The sequence below is a fragment of the Pogona vitticeps genome, chromosome 9, assembly GCF_051106095.1.
Source record: "Pogona vitticeps strain Pit_001003342236 chromosome 9, PviZW2.1, whole genome shotgun sequence".
In the NCBI taxonomy this organism is placed as follows: domain Eukaryota; kingdom Metazoa; phylum Chordata; class Lepidosauria; order Squamata; family Agamidae; genus Pogona; species Pogona vitticeps.
Genome location: NC_135791.1, coordinates 21,404,483 through 21,421,835, shown reverse-complemented (window position 1 = coordinate 21,421,835; position 17,353 = coordinate 21,404,483). Strand labels below are relative to the sequence as shown.

Sequence of the window (17,353 nt, the reverse complement as noted above, 5' to 3'; positions counted from 1 at the left end):
TCACAGCCTCTTTCTACAACTTGCACTTCCAGCCAAGTTGACAAGACTAAACCAGAAGCGAGCTATCTCGGGTTTATGAACAACCACTCGCCTAGAGAGAGTAAAAGAAAATGCAGCAGGCCCTCAACACCTGAAACTTCTGCAGCAATGGGATAGAAAGGAAGTTTCATTTCTCCCCGCTTCTCCCCTCTCTTTCTAAGCACTCAACACACCACCGCTGGACAAAGGACATCTCACTCTTAAGGGTGAAATTTAATGTGGAATAAAATGTTGTGCAGGTGAACAGGCCACGAACGACACAGGCACCAATGCAGCCGGACGACCAAAGTGCAATAATTTATTGATGTGAACATCCTGCTAAGTGTCAGTTTGGTAGCAAGGAGACATGCCCAACTCCATCAACAGAGCAGAAAAAGAAAGGAAGGTGGGGAAGGCAGAGAGAGAGAGAGAGAAGAGAACCGAAGAAGCCCCATTTGGGCAAACTTAAAGAGGTATAAAGGAGGCAATTCAAGTGAAGCAGGATCAGACAGAAGCCCAAGACAGCCTGCAAGTCTTCCCCACCCTCTACAACCGTGCAGGGGGTTGAGGAGCAGGCTCTTAATCCACCTCCTCAATGGTGGGGCCTGAAGAGCCGCTCCCAGCTCCTCCTGCTCCTGGGAAGCCCCCGGGCATCCCCCCTGGCATGCCTCCAGCCCCTTGGTAGAGCTTGGTGATGATGGGGTTGCAAACGTTCTGCAGCTCCTTCTGCTGGTGCTCGTACTCATCCTTTTCTGCCATCTGCCAAGAAAGTGAAGAGAAAAAAAAAGAGAAATGAGTTGATGGTCCACCGCTAAACGGGTAGCCAACAGAACCCTACAAGGTTGTTTTGGTTACACCCAAGAGGTAGGACTATATGTGTGAAGATTGTCGGTCATCCAGGTGAGGTCATCTGGAAGTTGAATCATGGCCACTGGACTTTTTTGTTAGGTTGAAAGGTTTCACTACTCACCCAAGTACAGTGGTGCCTCACAAGACGGGCGCTCCATTTAACGACAAATCCATAATACAATGAGGTTTTTGTGATCGCAAAACGACATTTTGAATGGGGGAATTTCGCTGCACGATGATCGGTTCCCTGTTTTGGGAACCGATTTCCGCTCCCCGACGATCAAAACAGCTGATCGTCGGGTTTTCAAAATGGTCGCCGGGTGCTCAAAATGGCTCCCCGCTGTGATTAGGAGCCATTTTTTGCTGCACAGGCACACGAAAATGGCCACCCCTATGGAGGATCTTCGTTGGACGGTGAGTTCTTAGCTGATTGGAACACATTAACCAGGTTTTAATGCGTTTTAATGGCTTTATTTCCGCTTTATGACGTTTTCGTTCTACAGTGATTTCGCTGGAACAAATTAACGTCATAACGCGAGGCACCACTGTAGCTTCTTCAGTCTGAGGAGATCAGCACCACACCCACCAGAAAGACCATTATTAATTATTGTTAATGACCCATGACAATGGGTGGAGAAGGACTGCAGAAGTGGGATTTTCACTCACCCTCCCCCCCCGTCCTTTGTCCATCTAATGAATCAGACTCTCCTCAAACTGAAGAATCTACTTGGATGAGTAGTGAAATGTTTCAACCTCATCAGAAAGAAGTCCAGTTGCCATGACTCAACTTCCAGATAAGAGGTAGGACTGTTTGTTAGGTTTTCCCTGGATACCTCTATGCAGGAAACTTAAGAAATTCTCCAACACACTTTCCCATGCTGTTGGCGGTGCCAAGAAAACCCAACAGAATCCTGCCCATTCATTGTAAGAGATTTAGAAGCAAGCTTCCCTGTTGTGAATGAAACACAATTTACTTTTAAGACAACTCTCAGCTAAGCCCATCTCTCCTGTCCCCAGTGAGATGAGCTTCACGGGAACAGATCTGAGGTTCCACTGGATTAAATTAGCAAGGTCTGTATCTAGAAACCTGCTATTGAGATCTTGAATTGGGATGTCCTCATAAGAACCTAAGAAGAGCCCTGCTGGATCAGGCCAAGGGCCCATCTAGTCCAGCTTCCTGTATCTCATAGTGGCCCCACCAGATGCCTCTGGGAGCACAAGAGACAGACAGATACCTGTCTCCTGATACCATTCCCCTCGGCATTCTGAGGTACCTTCCTTTTAATCCTGGAGATCAGCTGCACCTTAGTGGAACAGAAGAACCCAGACATTCAAGGACCATCTTTGGAAGCCCCACCATTCTAGAAGACAAATGAAACACAGTAGGACTCCCATATCCATCAATAATTGTGATTTCACTTACCTGCAACCTGAAAATATGGAAAGAACAAAACTAGAAATATGTGTTTTCATGATGTATTTACCAGATCTGGCCACTAGAGGAAGCAGAGGCCAAGCTATGTATTCTTGTTGAAGAATACATACAGTAGCACAGTCTCTGGCTCCCTCTAATGCACAGTTATGGTCCTACAAGGTGAAAGTACTGTACATTTTTCCTTTGTTCTTTTCTTTTACTATGTTATGTATAGCATTTGCTATAATCCAGTTTTCAGCATCTTCTGAAATACATAACACAGTATCTGGCTCCCCCTGGTGGCCAGTTCTAGTAAATACACTATGAAAATTCATATTTCTAGGTTTTTCTTTTGACAATGGGTAAGTGAGACCACAGATACCAATAGGGGAATCCACTTGTACCTATTCAGGAAGCTCCTGTCCATCTTTTCCTTTGCTCCCATGATCTCTTGATTATGAACTCACTCTGAAACCAGAAGCCCTTCCAATCCTCAAAACTTACCTGGTTCCTGTCCAGCCAGGCTATGACCTCGTTGCACTTATCCAGGATCTTCTGCTTGTCCTCCGGGGACAGCTTGTCCTTGAGCTTCTCGTCCTCCGCCGTGCTCTTCATGTTGAACGCCAGGGACTCCAAGGAGTTCTTGGCCGCAATCTTCTCCCTCTGGATTTCATCTTCAGCTTTGTATTGCTCCGCCTCTTGCACCATGCGCTCAATCTCCTCCTTGCTAAGACGGCCTGGAAGACAGGAAGGGGAAGCCCACCAAGTCAGCGGCAAATTTCCAAGCCAGGCGTGGACCACTTGTGGTGGACCTCTTAAGCTGCCTCAGGTCCGTTTAAGGAGAAAGGAGGGCCAAAAATATTTTAAATATTAAATAAACGGGCTGTTGCTGAACAGCAACTCCACAGCCAAGGATGGCTTCTAAAATCTGATGACCAGCAACATGTGGAGCTGTGATCCTCACGTGTTCCTCTCACTGTTCTACCAAAGTCCCTGGTTCCTCTCATGATTGAAACAAAGCTCATTTTAATTCCCAAGGAGGACATTTCTATGCTTACAAGTCTTTTCTCAGCACCATCCTGATTTACTGTAAATCTTATTTCTCCAGTGCTGGGGCAGCTTTTTGTGCCTTTTCAAGAAGGATGCTGGCCTTACCATGAAAGGCTCTTAATGGTTTGGGACCTGCTATCTGTTGGTGAACCTCCCCTGAAGCTATGCCACCCAATCCACTCTGGCCAGTCTCCTACTGGGGGGGGCGCTCTAAAAGAGGCTGAGGAGGCCTCCAGAAGGAGCCGAGCCCTCTTGGTGGTGGCCCCACATCTTTGGAACAGCCTCCCTGTGGAGATCCATCAGGTCTCTTCTCTCCCAGCCTTCAGGAAGTGGTTAAAGAAACACCTCTCCAAGGAAGCCTTTAGAGAAGATTCTCCCCTTGCAGTCATCACAAGCATTATTTACTGGACTGCCCATCCATGCGTCTGCTTCTTCTGGGAAGTCTTATTGTATTGGGTTTATCTGGGGTTTGACTGGTATGTTGGGTTTAATATATTATTGCCAACGACCCAAAGTAGTGGTTTACACTAAATCGGATGGTAGGCAAACGGACCAACCAAATCTAAGTTTTACAGATATGCAAGCTGCAATATAGTACAGTGGTGCCTCACTTAACGAGCGCACTGTTTAACAACAAATCCACATAGCGACGTGTTTTTTGCGATCTCTTTTGTGATTGCATTGTGATGTTTTAGATAGGGAAAACATCGCATTGCGATGATCGGCAAGCGTTTCGCTTACCGATTTTCGCATAGCAATGTTTTAAAAACAGCTAATCGGTGGTTCCAAAATGGCCGCCGGAAGAAAAAAATGTCCTCCCGCAGCGTTTTCACGCCCTGTCCTCGCTTACCAGGCAGCGAAAATGGCAGCCGGATGGAGGATTTCCGCATAGCGGTGAGTTTTTCCCCCATAGGAACGCATTAAATGTGTTTTCATGCATTCCTATGGGGTCCCCCCCCGCATAGCGACGAATCCAGATAGCAATGATTTTTTCCGCACGGATTATCATCGCTATGCGGGGCACCACTGTACTGTGGAAATAATGTGTTCCCTTAGCAACTGAAAACTATAGAGTAGCCATTTTTGCTATAATTAAAAAACAAAAAGATAATGAACTACGGCAACATAACTGGGTATGGGCTTTATCGCTCTTAACTGAAACACTATGTTATACACTAGTCTACACCGCAACTACTACTGCTCTGATCTCGAGACCTAGAGAAGTGTGATGTTGCCCCACCACTTCTTCGGCACACGGACAGACCCAGGGCCACAAAAGCAGTAGTCACACACTGAATGGCTCACTCACCTTTATCGTTGGTGATGGTGATCTTATTCTCCTTGCCGGTGCTCTTGTCCACGGCCGAGACGTTGAGGATGCCGTTGGCATCAATATCAAAGGTGACCTCAATCTGGGGGACGCCGCGCGGAGCGGGAGGAATCCCTGTCAACTCAAACTTGCCTAGCAAGTTATTGTCTTTGGTCATGGCACGCTCTCCCTCGTACACCTAGATGGATTGAATGAACATACAAGAATCGCTGTCAGAGACTCGTTCTGCCTCGGTTTAACCTTTAAAGCCCTAAATAGTTTGGCTCTGAGCTATCTCAAGAACGGCGTCTCCCTTTATGAGCCTCCTCGAGTGTTGAGATCATCAAGAGAGGCTTTCTCTCGGTCCCACTGCCTCCACAGGTCCACTCAGTGTGGAGACGGGAAAGGGCCCTTTCTATTGTGGCTGTTCTCAGACTCTGGAACTCCCTCCCACTGGAGGCCAGACTGGCCCCATCTTTGCTGGGGCAAAACCTTTCTCTTCAGGCCGCTTTTCCTTTAAATGACTGATTGACCAAGGGGATTTTTTAAAAAGGGATGATGGTATTCTCTTGTTTTACTTGTGCTTCTAACGTTGTTCTTCTTTATAAGTTTTCATACGACACCTGTTTAGTTCTTTTTAAATACTAGAATAATTTATTACTTTAGCTTTTAACTTTTATTACTTTGAATACTGTAAGCTACCTTGGATCCTTTAAGAGAAAGGAGGCATAGAAACGTTTTAGACAGACAGGCTATAAGATTCAGAGGCTAGTCCAAATTTTTGCCTGGGCGCCAGCATACACCTAAAACCTACCATCTTACTTGAAGTTAATTCCTAGAAAGAAAGGCCCGATTCTTCTTTAATGTCTGTTTTCTTTAAGTAGGAATTCAAAGTCTATGGGTTATATACAATGAACTATTAGCTTTTCATTTGGGGCACCACCGCATCAACTGACCCTTCGCTTAGTCAGCTGAGCGGTGTAATTTAGAACTTTTCCTGTTATTTTCCATCCATTTAATCGCTCATCTCAGTGGTCTGTTTGGCAACCCCATGCCGTAATGATCAGAGCCTGGAAAATTCACCTTTTTGAATGGTTAACGACAAGAATCCTCCAAGGATTTTGGGATTTGTTGTCCCCCACCCAAAGTAAAAGCCTCTATAGGGCAAACCCATCAGCCTGGCGATTCCAGGAGTTGGAACCAAAATCTGAAATCCCCTTCTCCTGTCCTTCTCGGCCAACCCTTGCAAAAGATCTCGTCTCCACTGACCTGGATCAGCACTCCTGGCTGGTTGTCAGAGTAAGTGGTGAACGTCTGGGTCTGCTTGGTGGGGATGGTGGTGTTCCGCTTGATCAGGGCTGTCATCACCCCGCCGGCCGTCTCGATACCCAGGGAGAGGGGTGTGACATCCAAGAGCAGCAAGTCCTGGACATTCTCAGACTTGTCCCCACAGAGGATGGCAGCTTGGACCGCTGGCAAAGAAAAGGGAACAGTTTCAAGGAAACAGCCAAGCCAACTAGAGGCCATTCCCACCTTGCCCACTCTTGCCACTGGAATTCTTGGCCACCAAGGTATTTTAAGGATCAAACCTAACCCTGTACACGTTAACAGGACAATTAACTTGTCCATCCCTCTTTTAACGGAATGATAACTCTTTGGAAACAAAGCAACACCTTTTGGTGTAAAACTTATAGAAGTATATTTCTGACCCTAAAACAAAGCATGTTTTGGTAGACCCAACTTGCCTTGAAGAGAGCAAAGGTGGAGATGTATTACCAAAGAACCTTATCTTCCTAGACTCTCTACCCCTAACCACAATAGAGCAGGGGAAGCATTCGGTCTTATAGGAAGGATTCTGATCCCCTTTTCCTACAAAGCTTTGATTCCTGTAATGTCATTACAGTTGTGCCCCGCTTAACGATTACCCTGCATTATGATGAATCCGCTTTATGACAATACTTTTGCGATCGGAAAACGATGGTCTAAATGAGGGAATTTCGCTTAGCGATGATTGGTTGCCTGCTTCAGGAACTGATTTTTTTGCTTTACGACGATCAAAAACAGCTGATCGTTGGGTTTTCAAAATGGCCGCCGGGTGCTTAAAAATGGCTCCCCACTGTGCTTAGCAATGAATTCCTTGCTATACAAGCACTGAAAATGGCCGCCGTATGGAGGATCTTCGCTGGATGGAGAGTTTTTAGTCCATTGGAACGCACTGAACGGTTTTCAATGCGCTTCAATAGGTTTTTTAATTTCGCTTTACGACATTTTCGCTTAACAGCGATTTTCCTGGAACGGACTATCGTCGTTAAGCGAGGCACCATTGTACTCGTTAAAGAACATATGAAGAGCCCATCTGCATCAGCCTAAACGCTTTCCTTATCTACTGTTCTGTTCTCAAAAGGAAAGCCACTAGCCAAACCCAAGCCGTTCTGTTATTTTTAGGCTATTCTAAAAAAGTCTGCCTCTTAAATGTCCGGATAAACGAACAGCAACTAATCAGCTGCCACCCAGAGCAGACCTTTGGTCTAGATGGGCGAGGTAGAAATCCAATAAAATAAATAATTAAATACACATTTATCGAGATATTTTCCCTTTATCCAAGAAATAATGAGGCATTCTTGCCTCAAACCTGCCTTCCTGATGACCTATGTCCATCTGCTTGACCCTTTGCCCTGTCCCACTGTAACACAGTGGCTCTCCCCTTCGACAACGCTTCCTACCTGCTCCATAAGCCACTGCTTCGTCAGGGTTGATGCTCTTGTTAAGTTCCCTGCCGTTGAAAAAATCCTGCAGGAGCTTCTGGATCTTGGGGATGCGGGTCGAGCCCCCAACGAGCACAACGTCGTGGACCTGGGCCTTGTCCAGCTTGGCATCACGCAAGGCTTTTTCTACGGGCTCCAGAGTACCACGGAAGAGGTCAGCGTTCAGTTCTTCAAAGCGGGCCCGGGTAATGGATGTGTAGAAGTCAATGCCCTCATAGAGGGAGTCGATCTCAATGGAAGCCTGGGTGGAGCTGCTGAGGGTACGCTTCGCCCGCTCGCAGGCCGTGCGCAGCCGCCGCACCGCCCGCTTGTTGTCCGTGATGTCCTTCTTGTGCTTGCGCTTGAACTCGGACACAAAGTGGTTCACCATGCGGTTGTCAAAATCTTCACCACCCAAGTGGGTGTCCCCAGCGGTTGACTTCACCTCAAAGATGCCGTCCTCAATGGTCAGGATGGAGACGTCAAAGGTGCCGCCACCCAGGTCGAAAATGAGCACGTTGCGTTCCCCACCTACCTACAAACGAGACATCCCAACCCTCTTAGAAGGACGTCCTCTTTCAGATGGGGCAGCAGGACCGAAATTAAAAGACTCCCAGGACATAGTGGTGACATAGCCAGAGAATGGAAGCTTCCACACTCCAGATGTTTCCGACTTGCACCTTTTTTCTCTGGCCACTGGCCCTCTTGGCTAGGACTTGCGAGAGTTGGAAGCCCAAAACATCATCCTCACTTCCAACAGACACTATTTTGCATCTGAAAATAAACTACCTCTTCTCAACTTCTGGCCCTCCAGATGTTTTGCATTTCCAACTCCCCATATTCTTAACCACCATCTACAGCTGCTGGAGCTTCTGAGAATTTGAAATCTAAAGGATCAAAGGCTAACATCCACCACATACGCTGAAAGAAAGAGGCTGAACTCGGTTCTCCTCCTGGCTGTACCAAATCTGAATTCCAGTACCTGTTCAGATGTTGCCCACATGGTCCTGGAAAAACAGCTGTTTTCTGAACGTTCTGAGAATTCTTCTAGACCAGTGGTTCCAAACATTGGGTCCCCAGATGTTCTTGAACAAGAACTCCCAGAAATCCTGGCCAGCACAGCTAGTGGTGAAGGCTTCTGGGAATTTTAGTCCAAGAACCTCTAGGGTCATAAGGGTGAGAACCACTGTTTTGGACCCGATATACTGTACCTTATTTTGCATGCACTGCTCTATTTTCTCAACACCAGTCACACGTAAAGAGGTTAAATTCTTCCCTACCTTTTTATCCAACCCGTAAGCTATGGCAGCTGCTGTGGGTTCATTGATGATACGGAGGACGTTCAGGCCTGCGATGGTGCCGGCGTCTTTTGTGGCTTGTCTCTGGGAGTCGTTGAAATAAGCTGGGACTGTAATCACAGCATTGTTGACGGTCTACCGCAGAGAGGAAGAGAAATCAGCCAGTGCAGCGTTGCAGAGAACACATTTCATAGTTTGCAGTCTGTCTTGGCGAGTGGTTGCATGCTTGGAAAAATTTCACTAATGGTCCTACATGTTTGTATTTACTTTTGGACTACAATGCCCAGCGTTCCCAAAGGAACAGAGCCACTCACCACACCACTTGGGGAATCCTGGGATATGAAGTCCAAAACCACAACTATACGCACAGGTAGTTTTCATTTCAAAGGACCATATTATTCTAGGACCATCCTTAGCAACAACAATGACAATCATGTGCTGTCAAGTGAGTTTTGACTTCTGGCGACCCTTTTCAGGATTTTCCAAATACTCAGAAATGGTTTACTATTCTCTTCTTCTGCGATTGTGTAGCTCGCCCAAAGCCACACTGTCTGTCTCTGCTCATAGAAGGCACAGCGAGGAATTGAACACCCAACCTCTGGCTCTACAGCCAGAGGCCTAAACCACCGAGCTACTAACTTAGCATGAAACAAAGGTGCATGCTCCTTTGTTGAGTTATACATACAGTGGTGCCTCGCAAGACGATGTTAATCCGTTCCGCAGAAATCGCTGTCTTGCCAAAACATTGTCATGCGAAACCAAATTTCCCAAAGGAATGCACTGAAAATTAATTAATGCGTTCCTAGGGGGATTTTTTTTAAAAGGAACTTAAGGGGTAGGGAGTTGGGGAAGCACCATGGAAGGACTGGCAGGGGGTTCCCCTCGCCACGATTGCCGGCTCTGGAGGTCCCCCGCCAGTCCTCTGATGGTGCAGGAAAAGCCTCCAAAGTGCTCTAAAGCGGGCGCGGGTGGTTGTAGAGCGAAAAAGCCCCACTGGAACCATCGTTTTGCGATCGCTAAAGCGATTGCAAAAAAACCATCGTAAAGCAATTTCATCATCAAGCGAGGTAACTGTCTAGCGAGGCACCACTGTAGTTGAAAACAGGAGAATCTTGGAGTGCCCAAAGAGTTTGGATTGGAAAATGTAAACAAAACACAATGGTGGAAAAAAGAAATTATTTGATGACTTTGTAGGCAAAAAGGAACTGAAAGCATCTTCTGAGTTAGCAGATTCATATTGTCATTTTTTATTATTTGTTTCTATTGGGCACTTTGCCTCCATCCTTCTATTGCATCACTCCTGTACAGAGCTTGAGGCGCCAGAGCGACTCACCTTGCCCAGGTAAGCCTCTGCAATTTCCTTCATCTTGGTGAGGACCATAGACGAGATCTCCTCTGCGTAGAAGGTCTTTGATTCCCCTTTGTACTCCACCTGCACTTTGGGACGGCCGGCGTCATTGATCACATGGAAAGGCCAGTGCTTCATGTCGGAATGGACCACAGGGTCGTCGAAACGGCGGCCGATCAGGCGCTTGGCATCTGGGGTAAAAAGAGCAGCCAGAGATGATGAATGGCATTCTCTCCTCGAACCTGAGCCTGGGTGGCGCCCCCAGAACCTCCTTTTAAGGATGGGGCAAATCCAGATTCCTTACCAAAGACTGTGTTGGTAGGATTCATGGCCACTTGGTTCTTGGCAGCATCCCCGATGAGGCGCTCCGTATCTGTGAAGGCCACGTAGCTGGGGGTCGTCCGGTTGCCTTGGTCGTTGGCGATGATCTCCACCTTGCCATGTTGGAAGACACCCACACAGGAGTAGGTGGTCCCCAGATCAATGCCTACAGCTGGACCCTTGGACATTTTGGCTATTTAAAAAAAAAGACACAAATGATACATGCAGAGAAGGGTAACAAGTTCAGAGAGGAGGGCACAGGGATGATCAGGAGGACTGGAAACCAAGCCCTAGGAGGAAAGAACTGGGCATGTTTAGCCTTCAGAAGAGAAGACTGTGGGGAGATACGATAGCATTTTGGAAATACTTGAAAGTAGTCATACAGAGAAGGGGCAGAATCTGTTCTCAATCATCCCAGAGTGCAAGGCTCAAGGTATAGGAAGCCAGATTTAGGCTGAGTATCAGGAAAAATATCTCAAGAGTTAGAGCAGTACGACAACAGAAGCAGGAAGTGACGAGCGCTCCAACGTTGGAGGCTTTCAAGAGGAAATTAGACAACCCTCCGTCAGATCAGTTTTGACTTGGATTCTTGCCTTGGACTTGATGGCCGTAGAGGCTCCTTCCAACACCATTATTCTACGATTTTATGACATGTGAATGCAAGAACGTAGGAAAGGCCCTCCAGGACGCTGCAGTAAAGCTTGTGGCAGAAGGAACATTTTGTGTGCAAAAGGTCCCACAGTCAACTTTCAACCTTTCCAAGTAAGAATGGCAAGCCAACTCCTCCCTATGCTGAGCCACTGATGTAGACTGGCGTTGGTTACTAATGGCCTATCAGAGTCTGTTGGGCTCAACTCCCCATAATCCTCCACTACTGGTTCTAATGCAAACAACACTGAGCCAGATAAACATATAAGCCGTCTTGATTCAAGGGAGCCATTGCTCAAACACATGGGGAGATCCGTGAAGTGCTGCTGCCCCCTGCTGGTGGAAAAAGGGATTGAGCATACCAGTTTTTCAGCTACAGCTAAAACACGGATATCACAAAAACCTTAACAAGCGTTAAAAACCAGCACCTAAAAACTGAAACCTAAGCCTTCTAAAATCCAACAGGGCGGATTCCTGCCTTGGTAAATATTCTTGCCAAATGTGGCATTCACATAATTAACAACTGCATTAATAGCTATTTAAAAGGCAAGGAGGTGTGCAATAAAATTTCAGTCTTGTATACATCTACCCATTTGTTCTGGGTTCTGCCCGGCAGGGACTTGCTCTTTGCTTTATATTAAAAAAAAATTCTGTTCCTGCTACTGAAAGCGTTTATTTTCTCATGTAAACAACGAATATTTCCACTGCAGAATGATGCAGAAAACAAAAACTTTTTTTTACTTTCAGGCAGCCATTTGTATTACAATAACTGTGTACAATAATGGAATAATCCATGCACACCATTGCAATCTTAGCCTGGCTGGTGAATTTTAAAATATATAAGCTGGTGAAGGCAACATTTCGAGATTGACGGAAGATCAATATGGTCTTCTAACGAAATAGGAACCCAAATGAGAAAAGTTCTATTTCTAGAACACAGTACGTACAGATATATAAGAGATCTGGGGCAGCTGTCGCCTCCTGCTGCTTACAACGACTATAGCTAGTTCAAAACTGTTTTTTTAAAAATTATGTTTAAGCAAAAGTGTGCAAAAATGAGTTAAAAATTTCATTGATGAAAAAAAAAATGAAAAACACATCTTGCAACCTGATATGAGAGAAGGGCAGGAGCCAGTGCAGAGTGATTTTTTTTGGGGGGGGGGGACAACAAGATCAATAAGAGAGATTTCCCTCTCTAGGTAGAAAACAGAGGGATTGCATAATATCCAACCTGCTGTGTCATCTGCAAACAGAATCAATGCTTCTGGACTTGGCAAAGTTCCCGTTTTCAACCCGGCTGCCCAAGAGCGCAGACCGAGTCCAGGTCAAAGAACAGATTCCTTCCCCCCCCCTTGAGCTCTCACCTCCAAAAATGGAAGAAAACACCAATGCACTCTGCACATGCTCAAGAGAATTAGTCTACGCCAACCTGCAAAGGCGTCACAAAAGTTCCGATTACCCCAAACCCGAGTATGTGGGGTGGGGAACTGCAAGCCGATTGTGTGTATTTATTTATTCCGTGACCAGGACAGGTTTGTAAACAGAAACCTTGACCTGAATCAACTCCTGATGAAAAAAAACAAAACAAGTCCTTCTTTGGGGCCCCCGAGCAAACAAGGTGTCAGGATGAAGCCGCGTCAGGATGAAGCCGTGGGGCTGAGCCCCAGGGGTTAACCCTCCCCTCCCCTTATCTTTTAAGCTCAAGGAAAGGGACCCTCCCTAGCCCGGATCAGAGTTGTCCTTCCAGATAAGATTGTGTGTGTTTGTGTGTGTGAAGCCACAACCCCCCCCCTCTGCCCCACCATTGGACAACCCAGCCCATCTTGGCACGGAGCTGTAACCACCCACATTTGTGCATGCATGTGTGTGTAAGAGAGAGGGGGAGGGAGGGGGGCCAGAGACAGCTGTGGGGAGTCCTTCCCCTCCCCTCCTGCCCTTTTTTCCTCCCCCTCTTCTGAGGCTGGAGAGATTGTTCTAGAACTTCGGGACGGGGAGGGCTCTGCGGCGCAGACAAGCCCGAACACTGCAAGCAGGCGGGCCGAGAAACGGCCACAACCCAACCCGCCTCATCCATCATCCCCCCCTCGCTGACCACGCTTTTTTCCTTACTCCCTTTTTTTACAGCAACTATCATGCTCTCCCCCCACCAGCCAAAACCACACATTCAAATATTTATACTTTTTTTGGGGGGGGGATGTCTGGGTTTTGATCAAAGCTCCCAAACTATACGTAGCCTAATCCAACCAACAAGGTTCACCATTGGAACACCTTAGTGCCTCTGAGCATAGTTAAGAGTGTCTTTTCCTCCACCTCCAGAACATTGGCATGGTTCTAAACACAGTAGATAATTGGGGGGGGGGAAGAGTTTCATTTTGGTTGTGAAACCTCCAGGCTGATCTGTGCCCCAGAACATGTAGGTTCGGGCCATGTTAAGACTGAGAAGACCCAGGTTCGAATCTCTATCAGCCACAAAGCTCACTTGGAGTGTGTGTGTGTGTGTGTGTGTGTGGTGGTACACTCTTGCAATTTAGGCTACCTCCAAGGGATGTTGTGAAAGGGATGAACTAAGCATGTTGTGTTAAAAATTTTATATGCCAAATAAACAACAAACAAAAAAAATACACCTTTCCAAGACTAAGTGCCCCAAAGTTTTAAATTAATTTTCTTGAGGGAAGACATTCAGATCCACCCTATTAAAATAAACGGTGGATTTCAGCTCCTAAGGAAGGGAGTGCCCGGTCCCTCAGTAGAAGGGATGATTACTAATTAAGAGTTACATCCCATTAAAACGGAAAGCTTTTATTATTGATCCCCAAGCTGTTCTGGCAGCCTTGCTTGCCAAGAGGTGAAAATTAAAAATACGCGTAATGTGTTGGAAGTACGATTCCACTGGCCCCAGAATTGCACAAAAACATTGCTGGAAGTCACGAAGTTGGCAAAAGCTGACCGCAAGCTCTCTCTCTCTCTCTCTCTGTGTGTGTGTGTGTGTGTGTGTGTGTGTGTGTGTGTGTGTGTGAGTGTGAGTGTGTGTGTGTAAAAGAAGCTAACTTCAGCCTCGTACCGCAAGCTCTCTCTCTGTGTGTGTGTGTGTGTGTGTGTGTGTGTGTGTGTAAGAGAGAGAGAGAGAGAGAGAGAGAGAGAGAGAGAGAGAGAAACTTTTCCCTACCAAAAGGCATGAGGCTAAATCCAACAGACCCACTGCAAGGATGTGAAAACTAAGTCTTGCTGATTCCAACAGGTCTAACTCTAGGTGGTTTTTACAATCTAAACTTCAGATGCAGAAGAGCCCGGCTTTTCCTTTTCAGTTGGCAACCCTCTCAAGCTTTTGCACCAAAATGAGCAGAAATGAGCCACTTTGAGAATTAGGGTAAGGAGTGAAAAGTAACTTAATACCAACTTCAGAATCACACTAACAGAGTAACTGCCCTCTGAGTCTAGTTACCTTGGGATTCAGAATTTATCAGCCTTCTAGAAAAACTTGTTCCAAACTAATTTAGAGAGGCGAAATGAATTAAAAAACCAAGCACCCATTGCTTTTTAAGGCCACCCTTCCTGAATTTCAATACTTCCTTGGAGAAAATGAAGATGCGATTCTGCATTTAGTGAATGAACGAAATACTTGAACAGTGGGTTTTTCAAGAACCCCTCAGCTGTTCCAACAGCTGTCCGACCCAACTGGAAAGGGTTAAACCCTTTTCAGAGCCCAGATCAGATCCCCTGCCAAAAAAATAAAAGATTAAAAAACACCACCAAAAAAAAGAAAAAAGGAAAAAAAAAGGCTTGGCTGCAGTCGTGTTCTCTCTCTCCCCAAAAAAGGGCTGCGAGGAACAAGCAGACACGCCTGATTGTAGTTTTCCATAGTCCCGATTTAGATACGGGAAAGATCATCCTGTTTCACCCCCCTGTCCCTTGAAAATACTAACCCGGGAAGAAAAGGTGTGGGGGGGGGGGAGAAAGAGAAAAGTTCTCAGAGTTTAGCAAAGCATCACAACAAGAAGGGGACCCAGGAGTCCGGGATCCGCGTTGCCACCCCCTCACCCTCCTCTTCGCCAGAGTCCCCGATCCCAAACATGTTTCTTGGAACATTAAGTGCTATCAAGTTTCTGGAGCGCTTCCTGGCTAAGCAACGCGTGTCTCCCAAGATACGTGTGCAACCAACCCATCTGATGCAAGGAAAGCAGAACTCGCAGGAGGATTACAAGAGAGTAAGTTTCTGGAGCGCTTCCTGGCTAAGCAACGCGTGTCTCCCAAGATACGTGTGCAACCAACCCATCTGATGCAAGGAAAGCAGAACTCGCAGGAGGATTACAAGAGAGTAAGGCGTAGGGCAAGCGAGGAGACCTACTCTGGAGCAACCTGACTCCGGATCCTGCAGAATCGGAAACACACACACACACTGCGTGTTCCCAAATCCAGTGATCACTGGACTCCCTCCAACTCTATCTTTCACTCCTGTAAGATTTTACTGTACTGCTTCCCCCGAGTGAACGCAGAAACACTCTGCGCTATGCTCAGAGGCACTCTTGCCTCCCCCACTGCCGGAGCCGTCTGCTACCCTTCCTGCAAGAAAGTTAACCCTCTGTCACGAATCGGGCAGAATGAATGACAGCCGCAAAAGACAACCTTTTTTTTTATGGGGGGAGGCGAAGCCCATCCTGGACGCCCTTACCCTCTAGCAAAGATCTACCCCAGCTTCGCCACCCTTGTCAACAACTACGCAGCAGGAAAACTCTTAAGGTGGCTGCTTCCTCTCCGTTGATGCATGCAAAAAAATAAAATAAATGCAACCATAATTCCCAATGTACCTTTTTTTGTGACTGCAGCCGCCTTCTGGATTAAGTTTCGCAAACAAGACGCGAGACCATCTACGCTGCGCGCACCGACGCAATTTATTTGCTCGCTCGTCCACTCCGCCCCCCCCCCCACACAGCCCAGCTGACATTTTGCAGAAGCTTCTGGATTTGGCTGCTCCCTCGTCCAATCGCAGGCCGGCCTCCTCTCCCCCCCCATGGCAAAGGGGCGGGGCTGGGGAGGGGGAGGAGGAAAGACGGGCTCGGGTGGCGTTCCGACGACCGTCATTGGATGCACGGGTCCGGGAGCCGCCTGGAATTTTCAAGAAGAAGGGGCGGGTGCGCGGACGCGGTTCTTGAGCTGGGCTTAAAGGACGGACCAATGAAGCAATCCTGTTTCCATATGTCTTGAGAAAAGCGCCCCAGCCCATATGACTCCAAGCGGGGGGAGGGTTATTTTTTTCTCCCCCCCCCCCAAGGTGCTTTTCCCTTCGCCTAGGAGGGAAACCATGAGTTCACTGGCTAATTTTTGCCCTTTATTTCTGTTCATGGAGTGTTCTTGGCAAAGATCCTGGGGTGGCTTGCCAGTTTCTGCTCCAGGTGGATGGCAGTTGAGTCAGAACTCTCCACTATGACCTCTCCGTCTTGTGTGCCCCTGTACGGAATAGCCCATCGCTTTGCTGAATGACTCAACCCCCTTCGCCAAGACAAGGCAGCCATCCGTGAAGGGGAACTAAGATCATGGCCACTGGTCCCATCACCTCCTGGCAAATCGAAGGGGAAGAGATGGAGGCAGTGACAGATTTCACTTTCTTGGGCTCCATGATCACTGCAGATGGTGACAACAGCCACGAAATTAAAAGACGCCTGCTTCTGGAAGGACAGATCCTGAAGCTGAGGCTCCAATCCTTTGGCCAACTCATGAGAAGAGAAGACTCCCCGGAAAAGACCCTGATGTTGGGAAAATGTGAAGGCAGGAGGAGAAGGGGCCGGACAGGCGACGAGAGGGTTGGTCACTGTCATCAAAGCTACCAACATGAATTTGACCAACTCCGGGAGGCAGTGGAAGACGGGAGGGCCTGGCGTGCTCTGGTCCATGGGGTCACTAAGAGTAGGATACGACTTAACAACTAAACAACAACAAACATTTTTGCCCCTAAAGCGGGGAGCGATTTTTTTTTGGGACAAGGGCGGGTGTGGGGTTGGGGGTGAGTGCCAAAAGAAGGAGACGCCCAAGAAGGTCAACAGGAGAAAGACTGCAGTCTAAAACAGAGGATTCCAGCGGTGTGGTTTATTTTTAACTACAAGTCCCATTATCCTTCACCTTTGGCTAGAGCTGATGGGATGTGTAGGCAAAAACAAACGCTTGCTCATTGTTACCTTAGGCACAGCCGTGGCCCTTGGGTAGTTCCTGTGTGACTTCATTGTGCCCCCCTCTCAATTTTTGGTACAAAGGGGTTGCCAACGATCTGCTTCTGCCACATTGTTGATCCCTTTACAAGTCCAAGCTAACTTCGCTTGCTGTGTTCCTGTGGCTCTCTGGGACTACAACCCCCATCGCCTG

At 47.3% G+C, this 17,353-nt stretch overlaps 1 protein-coding gene across 1 annotated transcript; it reads right to left on the bottom strand.

Annotated features, from left to right (window-relative positions):
- Positions 1 to 317: 317 nt before the first annotated feature.
- LOC110089618 (heat shock cognate 71 kDa protein) lies at positions 318 to 16,113 on the bottom strand. The gene is made up of 9 exons (XM_072980351.2): positions 15,805 to 16,113; positions 10,335 to 10,544; positions 10,016 to 10,221; positions 8,665 to 8,817; positions 7,364 to 7,919; positions 5,910 to 6,112; positions 4,641 to 4,839; positions 2,786 to 3,018; positions 318 to 777 (listed from the first exon to the last, which is right to left on the bottom strand). Exons 1-9 carry the CDS (start codon positions 16,076 to 16,078, stop codon positions 598 to 600), a joined length of 2,214 nt encoding a protein of 737 aa, XP_072836452.2. The 5' UTR covers positions 16,079 to 16,113; the 3' UTR covers positions 318 to 597.
- Between the last annotated feature and the right edge of the window lie 1,240 nt (positions 16,114 to 17,353).

Excerpts from the sequence above, each read along its gene's own strand:
- LOC110089618 (XM_072980351.2), bottom strand. The coding sequence starts at position 16,078 with ATGACGGTCGTCGGAACGCCACCCGAGCCCGTCTTTCCTCCTCCCCCT. Across the intron at positions 10,222-10,334 it reads TCCTACCAACACAGTCTTTG|ATGCCAAGCGCCTGATCGGC; the intron begins GTAAGGAATCTG and ends TTTTTACCCCAG. Across the intron at positions 3,019-4,640 it reads CACCATCACCAACGATAAAG|GCCGTCTTAGCAAGGAGGAG; the intron begins GTGAGTGAGCCA and ends CCTGTCTTCCAG.